Source organism: Cygnus atratus, chromosome 1, assembly GCF_013377495.2.
Source record: "Cygnus atratus isolate AKBS03 ecotype Queensland, Australia chromosome 1, CAtr_DNAZoo_HiC_assembly, whole genome shotgun sequence".
Lineage (NCBI taxonomy): Eukaryota > Metazoa > Chordata > Aves > Anseriformes > Anatidae > Cygnus > Cygnus atratus.
In genome coordinates, this window is record NC_066362.1 from 99,903,511 (window position 1) to 99,917,628 (window position 14,118).

The window sequence follows — 14,118 nt, forward strand, 5'->3', positions numbered from 1 at the left end:
ACTGAAACTGGCAGGGTTAAATTGCTAAAAATAAGTGACCAGGTTATAAAAAGGAAAAGTAGAACAGAAACTGGAAGTAAAATATGAAATCAGAGACTATCTACCACAAATTTCTTTGAACAGATTGACGTAAATAAAGATTTCCAACTCTCAGACAGCGTTCCATTTTAAGCATTATTGGACCCACCTGAAAGCTGGTGAGACAAGGTTATGCCTGATGCAGTTTAAGGCAACTTGTCTCATGCTACAGTGGAAGAACCCTACTTAGTTTGCACAGACTCCAGAATTTCTCCTTAGTAACAGAAGTAAGGTAGATGGAAAAAATGAACTTATATATCAGATTAAAGGAGCATCTAAACATTTTATGCTTCCACATATTTGCTAGCTACTAGAACGGTAGACAATATTACACAGCTTGTTTTTTTCCTATGAATTCCATACTATGGACTCAGAAAGGTTCAAAACAATCTGGAGTTTCCTGGGAACCTAGGAATAGCAAGTAATTATGACTTACTAAATGTAATTATACACACCGCTTTGGAACTGCGGATGGTTGCTGGTTCGTTTTCTTTTAGTGTAGGAAAGGAAGCGTCATAAGCACTTCCTGGTGTTTTTCTTCTTAAACTCCATTGCATTTTGAATTTCCTCAGGATCACCACCAGCAAATTCTAGAGTACAAAAAACTTTGAATTAATGGACTAAACCTGCAGTTGTGTGCTGGGAATTGATCAGGTGACTTGTGTCAGTATTTGAACCTTCCAGAACCAGTAAAGGTGGCATTTTCTTTGCAGTATCATACATTTCTCCTGCAAGTGTTCCTGCAGGTTACATTACCACTTGAAATGTCACATATTTCATTGAGTATAATCATTCAGGCATCTTGCCAAATTGACACGAATATGTCAAGCCTCACTTTTCTTTGTAATAGCAGTAGACCGGATGATCTAGTCCCACTGTAGTGTGACAGCCAGATGCTATTCTGAGTGAATTACATCTAAGGAGGGGAAAAGGGCTGTCAAGCAAACCACTATACAACTCCAATAGTATATCCATCTGAATAAAATTAGTGATCAAGTGATTTACATATCTGTAATATATTAAAACCAAAATAAACATATTAAAAACAGAGCTAACCAAGGGCCTGGGGTTCACATGTAGAGTGGTAGTGAATCTCAAATTTTGTCAGTTCAGAAACAAGGAACAAAATCACCATTGGGCATTTTACTTTATGAGCCAATAAACTGTTCCCGTAGCCTACTCTGGCCAGCAAGCAGCTATCAAATGCTGCAATGACAACACAGGACTGGGTGAAAGCCAGACAAAGATTCCAGGTTCTCTTCCACCACTGTTCTGCTGGCTTTGTTGCTCTTCACATCAAGTAAGACCAAGAATGATGAAGCACTGGTTTTTGTTTATTTGGGGGCTTTTTTTTTTAGTTGTTTTTTGTTTGGCTGACTGTGCTGTTTTGGTGTTTTGATTTTTTTTTTTCGAGGGGAGGAGCGGGGAGGTGTTTTTTTTTTTTTAAAAAAAAAAAAGAACAACTTCATTCAGTTACCAATACAATTCTGAACAATTCTCATTCTGTTTTCAGAATATCATGACAAAAAAAAAAAAAGCTGTTAACAAGTTTATAATTTGTAACAGAAGTTATTTGTAAAAAACTCCTGTACAATACCAGTCACCTCATTTGCCATTTGTTTGAAAGTTCCACATACAAATATTGAAACAACATCAGTGACAACTGATCACCCACTTCACAGAGCAGTTTCATACATATACACACATATATCAGAGATCAAGACAAAGCTTCCATAGGTATCAATCTCTCAAGATGAGAAAGGTGCCAGACAGAAAACCCTCCAAAAAAAGTTATGATTACCAGGGTGACAGTTACTGCAATGCAGGTAAGTTCTCTTCTGTCCCTTTCATCATCCCAGGTATGAACTACTAATATAAATAGGCAAAATATTCATACTGTATGAACTTTTCACCTTAGTGATCTGGACCAACTTAGTGACAGTTAGTAGACCCAACTGCACTATTTTTAAGTACTTAAAATCAGTATCTTTAATAGTGCTGATTAACTTTATCACTGTACCTGATATGTTATTCTATTTAAATTAGTTGTTGGTAAGGTAAGAAAACTGTTTAATTCTTCAACAGCAAAACTCATTTGTTTCAATTTTCCTATTTTCTGGAAAGCACCTATTTCAGAGACCATGTTAAGATATCAAGCTGCAGCAGGAGAGGGACAGGCTGGATATTAGGAAGGGGTTCTTCATTGAGAGGGTTGTCGCTCACTGGAACAGGCTCCCCAGGGACATAGTTACAGCATCAAGCCTGTCGGAGTTTAAGAAGCATTTGGACTGTGCTCTTAGTTATATGGTCTGAATTTTTGGGTAGACCTGCGTGGTTCCAGGAGCTGGACTTGATGATCCTTGTGGGTCCCTTCCAACTCGGGATATTCTATGATTCTGTAATAATGGCTATGTTTTCCACAGTCTCTAGAAGGTGAAATTATTCACAAAAAATAGAAACTTGAATTAATTGCACGAAACATGCCCTTTGTAACATCAGAACTCCACGATGCAGCAAGTCCGCTTATTCCTCTGCTGTATTTTCTTCTCCAGAACACTCTGCATTGCAATTCAGAATTCAATACAAGTGTTACTTAATAATTTGGAGAATATTTTCCACTCAACCAATGAAACCAATGACAGCAGAACAGATGCCTTTAGGAAACTAAGGATGTGTGATTATAGCACTGGGAAAACAGACACATGCTTGCATCATCCGTAATTATTAAGTTGAAAACAGCCTTTAGTACTTCCAAGATAAATCTGACTCACAAGAGATTTAAAAGGTCACCAGAAACATGGTTCTTAGTCAAACTAGTTCATACCATTTTTTTTCAGGACTGATTTTTTTTTTTAAAGACTTACAAAATATTCTGTAAAATTTGCAAATCTGAGTAAATTGTTACTAACATACTGGACTTTTCTCTACTAACATGTCTTAAGAATCCCCCATTATTTCTACCCTGCAGATTTTAACCTATGCTCTTATATTCTGATCTCCCAAAACAGCTAGAAAAGTTTGCCTGAATATAGAAGAAAAGATCAACTGGATTTATACATCAGAAAATATGACTGCAGAACATGGATTCAAGAGAATAACAAGGTTTTGAGGGGTTTGTATTGCCTGTCCCCTTTGGGAACAATGGAGCAGGGGAGACCATCTTATCAGGAAGATAATTTCTTATTCTCTCAGAAGTCTCTCTCCCACTACTTTTGCCATCCCAAGCAAATTCAGATTGTTGTGGGTGTTTTTTCAGGTTTGGTTTTTAAATCAAAAAGTAATTTATGATTTCATTAAGTAATGAAAAGAAGCAGAAAACTTCTGGTCCAGAAAGACGGCTATATATTAATATTTTATAAATACACTACAGAAAGAACGCAATATTATGGAACAAAAGAAGAGTCCCTAACTTCCATAGAGAAAATAGTAAATAACACTTGAAATGCAAAAAACTCCTAAAGATAGCAACATAATAAGAAAAATCTGTGAGGAATTAGCACATGCTGTAAGTTATTCTTACCAGCCAGCATGGCAAATGGGATCTTCCCCATCCCACTGAAGGATTTAAGGGATATGCCGCTCCTCCAACTGAGATGTTTTTCTTCCCCTTTGTGATCACATTCATTTGATCCAATAACAAGTAAAATGGATTAGTTTGATTTCCCACTGATAGTCATCTGCCTGTAAGTAGCCTGACCGTACACTTCAGCAGTCCAAACATGTCAGCAGCTCCAGAAGAAAAACAATAACAAATTACTGAGAAGGAGAACACTCTGAAGCAGCTTGCCCATGCAAACTTCAAATGCCTTGCTGGCCTGCAAACTGTGCTAAACCTAAATGCAGATAATTATCATCTTACAGATGCCTTCCAGGTTGCTAACAGCACACACTAAATGTGAAATTTGACATTTGTTTACTGGTGTTAATAGACACAAAGTAATCTCTTTTAAGAGCCCTCTTATGGAAAAAAAAGAAAAAAAGTACTTTCATCATACGCACTCCCTTAAAGCTGCAAGTAATTCTATTTATACCATATTTAGCAGATTGCGTAATTTTAATTCAAACAAAAACCTCTAACTTGCTCCCTGCCCATTGTAAGCTTCAACAGCAACACTATGGCAAGGAGTTGGGGAAGTGTTTACAAAACCCTCTGATGGTTTAAGAAGTGACTAACAAGTAAAAGAAAACAGAAAATATTAATGAACCTAATGCCAAATACCATATACAAGGTAATCCTGTTCATAAGTTTGTATCTCAAGAACATTTAAAAAACTAAAGGCAGCAAGACAGAATCATAAATATGATTCAGTGTCTGGACAAAAATCCTGCAAGGAACAGAACTAACATTGCCCAGCATTTCATGCATTAGGGTTCTTTAGCCCTATGTTTCCTACAACCTCAGTAACACATCCCATCAAACCCTACTAAACCCTACCCATTAAACCCCACTAAACCCTACCTATTGCGAACGGCTCAGAGTTACACTGGGACAGACTGAACAGCAGCAGATCAAGTATCGCAGAAAACTCTGGGGCTCGCAGTTGTGATTCTTCCTTTCAACACTGCCCCTAACTGAGGTCTCTCTCTTTCACACAGCAATTAGATAGGTACAAGATACAGAAACTTATTTATTTTGACAGGTTACCCTTTGCTTCTGATAAAAGTTAAAGGGGGAACAGAAAGAATGTAGAAAAGAAGAGGGTCAGCACCACAGGTGAACATATGGTACAACCATATAAACTTTGTTTGCTTAGGAGAAGAAGCAAAAAATGCCTTAAAGGGAAGCCTCCAACTTAGAAAAGAAGGCTAGTAGTCTATAGCATATCTGCCCAAAATTTTTACATTTTGAAAACCCCAGTGAACCTGGTCAGGAGCTCAAAAAAACAACTCTGAAAGTTACCAAAAAAAGCAATCTCCCATTTCTTTTTAAGATCTTCAAATAATCCCAGAAAGTTAACTGATTTAATGAAGATTTAGAGGGTCTGTATTTGAGTGAATGGATGAACCTGCATGATTTGCTCTGTAAGAGAGGCTAGATCAGACAACATAGATAATACAGATAGAAGGAATCAAAAAGCCTACAAATCATTATTATATGGTAAGAACTCCACAGTTCTCAAAGCTTGCCAAATATTTTCCAACCATGAATGTGTATACACACTTAATACAGTAAGATTATGAAATATTGTTGAATTACTAAGTTCAAAAGACAAATAGCAGAAGTCATACAGGTCAAATAAGAGGTATATAATTATACTGTAAATGCAGGTACTTTGAAAAAGTTAGTCATACAGGACATTTAGAGCCTTCAGAATTCTTATTTCAGTGTTTAAATACCTCCCCCACATCCCCCCCGTTTTTCCCCTTTCTTGCTTTACTACCTTTAGCTTGTTGAACACTCTTCTTCCCACAAGCAATTAGCTTACAACAGAACTCTGAATTTTAGTAATAAAGTGACTACCTAGGTACTGAATTAAGACACGTTACAGCAGTCACTTGAGTCTCCATCCGGAAACGAAGGCAAAAGAACAAATCCCACAAACTATGTTGAAACACAAACACTGAGGTTCCTACTTAGCTAGTCTTTACTGTGAGAAATAACTGTCTGTGTGTCCAACACAGACTGTCTGTGTGACCAGCTTTCTCTTGATCTGCAATAGCAACAATGCAGAATGGTGGAAAAGAAACACTGATCATGTTTTGGACTTCAAGGGTTTCTTAGAAAAGAACATGAGAAAAAAACATTTTATAACTACCTCTAAAGCAAAATATTTGCATACACTTTTATAAAAATTCACAAATAACTGTTCAAGTAATAAAGCTTTTCTAGACCAAGTCTAAACTGAAAATACAATGCTGTAGTCTTCAAAAACTTCATACATAGATTGATAATAATTTTTTCCCTTACACAAGCTGAAAGTGGTAACATACAAGAGCAAAAAAAATTTACAAGATTTTTTCCCTTTTTTTGCCAGTATTAAGTTCAATTATTATGAAAACGTACACATACAACACGCCACCAAACGTGATTATTTTTACATACATTTGTGGTAAGCAAGCAAAAATCTACAACTCTGAACAAGCTGAGAAGGATCGGAATGTTTGTATTTACTACACGCTACTGACAAGAGCAGCAAATGGGAGAACTCCTAGGGCACAGTATGCCCACGTTGCTTACTATTGCCTATACCACTGCAAACACATCAAATAACCCATATTTATATTAAAATTCTTCTGAGATTTTAATCTACAAAACTCCAAAGCGCTACTGCCTTCCACCCACTAGCTGGCCTAAATCCAGCAAGCAAACTTTCTGCTGTTTTCCCACGCCTAATTGTTTTCCAGTATGCAGACAAAGTATGAATCATGCAGAAAACCAACTTTTTTTTCTTTAATGGAAACGATAAGAATTGGAGAATATGAACGGTCAACTCCTCCCTCTTCCATGGTGCAAGAAGTGCTTTGTCAAACTTGAGTACAGCAAGATAACTTAAAGAAGCACTCTACACATGATATAGGCTGTTAAGCAGATGGGGGAGGAGGAAAGACATCTATACAGATGGTCTGAAATTTGCATTTTGTAATTCAAAGATGGAAGTATTTCTCAGCCTACTATATAATGCACTCATTTCAGCAGAACCTTTTGAAAGAAGACAAGAGGGTACTTCTCCCATAGTCCAGTACAACTTCAGAAGAAATTCAAATCAAATTTAAGCGTATAATGTGAGGATTCTGGAAGAAATCAAGGGAAATCAGATTTTGGTACATCTCCAAGCACCAGCATCACTTCTCAACACTCATCTCCAATGAGTCCAGAACAGAAAATAAGTGATTACTAAAACCTCCAACTGAAGAAAGTCTCCAGATAAAAACAAACAGTGCTCCTGTAATAGCTTTATTATTTGAAGAATTGACACCAGACAGATAAAACTTCTCTGCACTAGAAATACAAGATGTTTCTGAACCCTAACTTGGAACACACTCCTCCTATGCTCTTCAGCTCCATATGTGTCACCAGGAAGACCTGCGTCTCCTGCACGCTGCACCCAAAAAGACCTTTCTTCTACATCAAGCACCTGAGCTTACACTCAGTGTCCCTACTGCACACAGATTGTGCAGTCTGCTCTGAAGGCTCAACTTCATGCAAAGGGAAATTGGACAGAGTATGAGTTTAGCCCCAGAGGCTACAGCAGACTCCAACTTGCTTTTTCCCCTGAAAAGTTATCTGAATCACTCATGTACTCATAATTACACTAATGAGCTGTGCCTCAAGTATGTGCAGGGAAGGAAGAGCAAAAGTTGGCTTTACACAGCTTTATACTTGATGGTATGGCAGAGGATGATAGGAAACGCTGATCCCACTGAGCAACAGAGGCTAAATTATCTCCTCTGCCCACTTCTATGTCTTAACAGTGCACTCTAGTTGGAGGCCTGTAGCTAGCAGTATCCCCCAGGTGTCAGTACTAGGTCCTGTCTTGTTCAGCTTACTCTTCTGTGACATGGATGATGCAACACAGTGCACAGTCAGCAAGTTTGCTGATGACACAAAACTGGGAGGAATGGCTGACACACCAGAGGGATGTGCTGCCATTTGGAGGAACCTGGACAGGCTGGAGAGCTGGGCCGTGAGAAACCTCATGATGTTCAACAAGGGCAAATGCAGCGTCCTACACCTAGGAAGGAATAACCGTAAGCACCAGTACAGGCTGGGGGCTGATGTGCTGGAAAGCAGCTCTGTGGAGAAGGACCTGGGAGTCCTGATAGACAGCAGGCTGACCACAAATCTGCAATGTGCCCTTGTGGCCAAGAAGGCCAACGGCATCCTAAGGTACATTTGGAAGTGTTGCCAGCAGGTCAACGGAGATGATCCTGCCCCTCTACTCAGCCCTGGTGAGGCCACATCTGGAGTGCTGTGTTCAGTTCTGGGCTCCCGAGTAGCTACTGAAACAAGTCCAGCAGAAGACTACTACGATGATGAGGGGACTGGAGCATCTCTCTTACGAGGAGAGGCTGAGAAAGCTGGGGCTGTTTAGCCTGCAGAAGAGAAGGCTAAGAGGGGATCTTATCAACATGTACAAGTACCTGAAGGGAGGGCATCGAGAGGATGGTGCCAGACTCTTCAGTGGTGTCCAGCAACAGGACAAGAGGTGACAGACACAAACACACACAGGAAGTTCCAGGTGAATATGAGAAAACAATTCTTTGCTGTGAGGGTGACAGAGCAGTGGAACAGGTTGCCCTGAGAGGTTGTGGCATCTCCTTCTTGGGAAATATTCAAAACCCACCTGGATGTCATCCTGCACAATGTGCTCTAAGTGACCCTGCTTGGCAGGGGGATTGGACCAGATTATCTCCACTGTGATTCTATAATTAAGCCACGTAGACCACAGAAGATAATGGGAGTCAAAGAAAGCATATTAAGTCTTTCAAGTTTCTTTCAAATTAAGAAGAGTGATAGGATTTAGAAGAATGAAGAAGAGAGACTGATAGCTCTTTCAAAATATTATTACTTTCACCTCTTTTAAAGAGTACAGCAGTAGCAGCTACTGTCTTTAGAGGTAACCATATATTGAACAACAAAGAAGGAGTGCTTTTAAACTATTGCCGTGCAGCTGCTGATGCACACCTGGTCATATCAACCTGCTGAGCTTATCACTTCTGTATAATTCAGAAGCTGATATACCTTAGCTTCAGAAGAACAGTGTCAAAAGCATGATTTAGACTGACCTATACCAACTTACAAAGCAAGGCCAAGGTAGTTGCAGTGGTCAGTTGCATTAGTGGTACCTGCTACCAATATGTTGAAAAGAGGGCTTGTCTTATTTTTAAGTAAAGGTGGGAATTATTATTTAAAATAACACACAGGAATTTAGCAGCTGAAGATACAGCCCTGCAAAATTCTGAAGAATTGAACTGTTGGCACAGCAATAGTCCAGAGTGCCGTTACAAAGTGGCTTTGCAACTTTGAGCTCATAAAATTATGTATTTGTTGCTTTTCCAAACAATGTAGTTTTTCCACAGAAGTAATCTCAGTTTTTGTCAATATAAAAAACAGCGTATTGACACATCATTAAAGAAACAAGTCTGCTCAACGTTCTTATTACAGATACTCATTTTTATTTAAAAATATCTAATAAATCAAAAGGTTACAGACTGCATTCTCACTTGTTTATGCTAAATGCCAAGAAACTATAAAAATATTTTGTTTTGGTTCCAAAGCTATCTTTCAGACATAGTATGGAAGAATAAAATACCTAAAATAGCTGGAAAGAAACTGGGTAGTGAGAAGCAGCTTAGGGTTTTTTTTTGGTTTTGTATTGTTTTGGGGGTTTTGTTGGTTTTTGGTAGCAGAGAAAATGTAGAAGTTTGTTGCATATAGATAACTGTCACTTCTTGCCAAACAAACTAGTGTGTCATTCAAGATTTAGGAGATGTGTCCTCAAAATTGTGCTTCTCTTGTTCCAGAACCTTTGCAATATCCTATTGGAAGCAGAAAGAAATCCATCTGTAGGAACTGAAATGGGCTTTTAAAAAGCATGCATGTGCACATATCTTCAGAAGTCCTGAACTAGTCAGTTCCACTCTCTTTCTTCACCAACGCAAGATTTTGACACACACCTTTCCAGCATTTCTAATCCATTCCCCATGTATCACCTTGTAAGAACAAATGAAGAGCTTTCCCCTGAAATAAACAGCTAGAAATGACTATTGGATGGGCTTTGTGCAAGCTATTTCCCAAAGTATCAGTTGCAGCTTTATTTCAGATTTCAACCCCCTTCTTAAAAGAAAGTTGTTTTTCTTTAGATGACAGGCAAGGACACCACAATTCTTGAACAAATGCTTAAGCAATGAGAGGGAATACAGAGAGGTTCCAGTGAGAACCATTATTTACACACCTAACACTAATGCATGGCTGCATGACAACCCTCTACCTACATCCTTGCTATATTTTGCAAGATAGAAATATGAATACCCTCCAGCGGACTATAAAGCTCAAAAATTAAGGGGTAAGGGAAAATGAACATTAAAATACTATACTCTATATAACAAGAGAGCAGTATAACAATATGGTTTGTTTTTTTTTTTTTTTTAGCTTTTGATATCAGTCAATACCTGCTGTAACAGAAGAAATACTTTCCCTTAATTGCTAAATAAACACACCTGCCACTTCATGATAAAGCATACTTCATATGAATGACCTTTGATACGATTTCTTCTTAAGTCCCACAACTCTTGGAAAGACAGCTTGTCAATTCATTATCATACTTCACATCTTAGACTGCACCCTCCTTTGTGCTACAATCCAGGTTATTTTCTCTTGATCTTTGCTTGAACTCCCAATACTATCCAAAAAATAACACCTATGGAGTAGCTGATGCTCAACTTCGCTCCTTGATGGTAAGCTGGACAAAGTTTTTCATCCCAAATTGAGATAACAAGATATCTAGAATTCATTTCTGAAGACATTTTTGCTTTCTAAGAATAGAAGACCTGTCAAGGTCCCTGTGACCCAGGAGCAGTAACCAAGCACTGAAAATGTCAACAGCCAACTGTTTTCCTCTATGGGAAAACAGTCACTATGCCAACCCTAAACTAGCAAATACCTATTCATAATGCTATCAGGTAACAAGTCCATTAAGTTACTCCAAAAGTAAACTACATAACCTTGCCTCACAATGCACATGGTGGAATTCACACAAGTGTCTTGTAAGCAGGCAGGCTTTTTTTTTTTTTTTTATACTAGTTAAGGCATGCTTTGAGTTTTGTAATGGCTTGCAGGACTAAAGCAACAGGATTACCTATTCTTGCTCAAATACAATCCAAAAGGTGGTCATAAAATCTGTACATGAGAGGGACAATTTTGGATTGGGATGGGGAGAAGTACACATTCACAACTTAGAGAGGAATTATAGGAGAGTTAACACAGTAACCGCTTCTTTTAATGTTTATTTGGGGTCAGTTTTACCTTATTAACTATTGGAGCTAAGTGCATTTTGTTTATCTATGTGTGAAAGAAAAGCTGTATGCACTTTGTATCATTACTGAAGCTGTAGCCTCAGAAATTACACAGAGAGCAAACCTGAAAAGGACTCTCATAAGTAGGTTAATCAAAAGCATCACTTCAGAACTATCAGTATTAAACTCTTTTCTATGGCCCATCTACTAGGCAGCAAAAGGTACAACAGTCACAGCTGGAGTTTTGAAAATTTCTGCTGAACTCCTTTTTGTTTCATCCATCATCTATTTTAGAACCTGATTTTGACTGTTTTGTTTCATCTTTCTTCTATTTTAGAACTTGGTTTTTGACTGCATGTACCACTGTGATTAGGTGAAAAGAAGCAAGATCACAAGAGACAAAAAAGACAATGAAAGGTGAGAACTTCAAAGGTATATTAGAGAGCATCTAAACCTATGTCTTGTGCAACATTTAACTGCACCTGCAATTAACATTGCAGACAAAAGTAGTCCTTGTTAAATATTAAGTATCCGTGCCCTTTCAGTTAACAAGAAAGAGCTCATGATAAATGCTTCAAGATATCCAACGGCAAAAATGCCATAAGGAAAAATAGAACAGTATTCAGGTAGTCTTTATAACTCATAAGATGTTAATAAAAAGAGGCAATTACATTCCTCCCTTTTAATCCAGCACAAATAACCTTTAAATAATTCTAATATTATGTCAATAGGATACATTTCAAACTGTTCCCAAAGAACACTATCAGCATAAGTAACATTTACTTAAATTTCACCGTATTATTAATAGAAATATTGAAGAGAACATATTCTATCATCTGTTGTCATTACATTTTACACATCTTTGACAGTGAAGAGAGATCTTACCCAGGCATAAGGATGTGATTTAAGCAATTAATGTGTATTAGAAGCAAGTACACTGCAAAACCTTCATTTAAGTTTTTGAATCTCAGTTTTGAAGACAACTTCACATGACCCAACCTTGAATGCTTAGAGGCTCACACTGCACAAAGATTTAGGAGGCCCCAAAAAGCTATCAACATCGTGACATTAACCCTTATTACTCTTAACTACTGTTTTATTTCCAATTTCTTCACCCTTGCTAACACAATTAAGGAAACTTAATCACTGACACCTCCAATCGTCTGGAATAATATTATAGCAACTGATTTTAAGGGCCACAAAGGGTGATTAAGCCATCTACTAGTTTGACGTTCCGCACATCATACACTGACAGACTTCATGCTGTAACCCTGAGGCTCTGTCAGACAAAAATCCCACAAACTATTCAGCATCAAGTCAGTGTTTTGAGTAAGCAAGGAAAACCTATCAAAAAGATGCAGCAGTCACTTGGGCTATCTCCGCAAATGCCATAATTTAATCATCCCTTATCCCCCCCCCCCCCGCCACGACTTATTGCCTATGCTTATTGCCTGTGTTTATTGCCTATGGTGAGAAGTAATCAATCACTGGAGGAGTGCGCAGGTTTAGCGTCCCAGTCCTCAATAGTCGGAAGGCTAGTTTTAAACTCACACTGGAAAAGAAAACATGAAGACACAGCTACGTATGGCAGCTGGAGAACAGGAGAACTCTTAAATTAATACACATTGGGAAGATGTAAGACTGATGGACAGAGTAGCAACGGCAGTATGTGAAAGACTCTTCCTTTTCTTGGCCACATCCAAGCCCTGGAATGCCTCTAGCCTCTTAAGTGATGGCAAGCAGTCATAACTTCTACGTTTGGCAAAGGAGCAAACCAAAAAAAACCTGCTTATTTTCAGAGGTACGTTTTGCTGGGGAAAGGTGGAGAATGCAGAATACCCGAGGTCTCGTCCGCAGAGCTGGAAGCCCTTATGAACGGGGTCTCTCCTTAGCTCAGCCCCACTCCACCGGGGTGCACTGGCTGGAGCGAGCGTGATGCATCGCAGCCTTGCCGGAGACGCGACCACCTACCTGTGCCGATGCTCATCGTGTCCTTGCCCATGGATGAGGAAGCCTCCGAGGTTTTTGCCCCCTTTGCTGGTATCCACGTGGGGAATGAGCACATCCTCCAAACCCAGGTCAAAGCGTTTGTGCTTCGAGGAGTCGGGCAGGAAGAAGAACGCGCCGAAGCACAGCGTGATGAAGGCACTAAGAATAAGAAGCAGGATAAATTTCTCCGAGAGTCTCAAGGTAGCTCGGTGGTGCGGGAAGGACGACGTCCCCAGGTTCAGGGGGGGCAGCCTCCGCCCGGACAGCGGCAGCAGGGCGGGGGTGGTCATCCTTCCGACAGCGACCACCCCGCGCGGCGGGCGCCGGCACCTCTCACCCCCTGCGGAGGGCTGCCGGGGCCCGCCTCGCCTCGGCCGCCTCCCGGCCCGGCGCGGGGGCCGGCGGCGGCTTCACCATCCTCCCCGCGGGCGCCCTCTCGGAGGAGCGGGGTGAGGGCTGTGAGGGGGGGGGCCTGGCCGCCCCAACGGCCGCCGCCGCTCCCCCGGGGGCCGGGGCGCAGCCGCCCCGCTGCCTCCGCGCCCCGGAGCCAGCAGGGCCCGAGCGGGCGGCTCCGGTCAGCGGCGCTCCCCGAGCTCGGCGGCGGCTCAACTCCGGGACGGCGGCGGCGGCGAGCGGGCTGCTGGGGGCCCGGCCTGAGGCGCGGCGTCGCTCCGCCCGCGTCCCCTGGGCCGGGCCGGGCGCAGGCTCATCCCCACCACCCCGCTGCCAACGGCGCCGGCAACGGCCACCGTAAGCCCGCTCCGGACACGCTCCACGGCCCGGCTGCGCCTGCGCGGAGGCGGCGGAGAGCGGAGCAGGCGCGCTGGGGAAAGTGAGGTCTCCAGGAGGCGACTGCCAGCAGGGCCCTGCCCCTTCGGCGGGAGGGGTGGGCTAGGGGTGCGGTCAAAGGGAATATACCTGAATTACTGTCTTCAAGCTCTGAAATGTGGCTCTTGTTCCCAAAAAAGGTGTGCGTTACGGCCTGCACACGTGCACAAGCCCGAGTCCTTTGCAAAGGGTTTCATATAAAACAAAAAGGAAGCGTAACTGAAGGCCTGGAGAAGGGGACAGCTGGAACCAGATTACAATCGTAGA

At 41.0% G+C, this 14,118-nt stretch overlaps 2 protein-coding genes across 2 annotated transcripts in view; both read right to left on the minus strand.

The window, feature by feature from the left end:
- Positions 1-13,831, minus strand: part of MAN1A2 (mannosidase alpha class 1A member 2) — a 145,891-nt gene extending 132,060 nt beyond the window's left edge. The window contains exon 1 of the mRNA XM_035569582.2: positions 13,006-13,831. Coding sequence (XP_035425475.1) covers positions 13,006-13,313 — 308 coding nt within the window. The 5' untranslated portion in view covers positions 13,314-13,831. The remainder of the gene's footprint in view (positions 1-13,005) is intronic.
- LOC126913328 (basic proline-rich protein-like) overlaps positions 13,357-14,118 on the minus strand; it is a gene marked incomplete at its 5' end in the record, with an annotated part of 20,390 nt that continues 19,628 nt past the window's right edge. The window contains one exon of the mRNA XM_050711161.1: positions 13,357-13,914. Coding sequence (XP_050567118.1) covers positions 13,357-13,914 — 558 coding nt within the window. The remainder of the gene's footprint in view (positions 13,915-14,118) is intronic.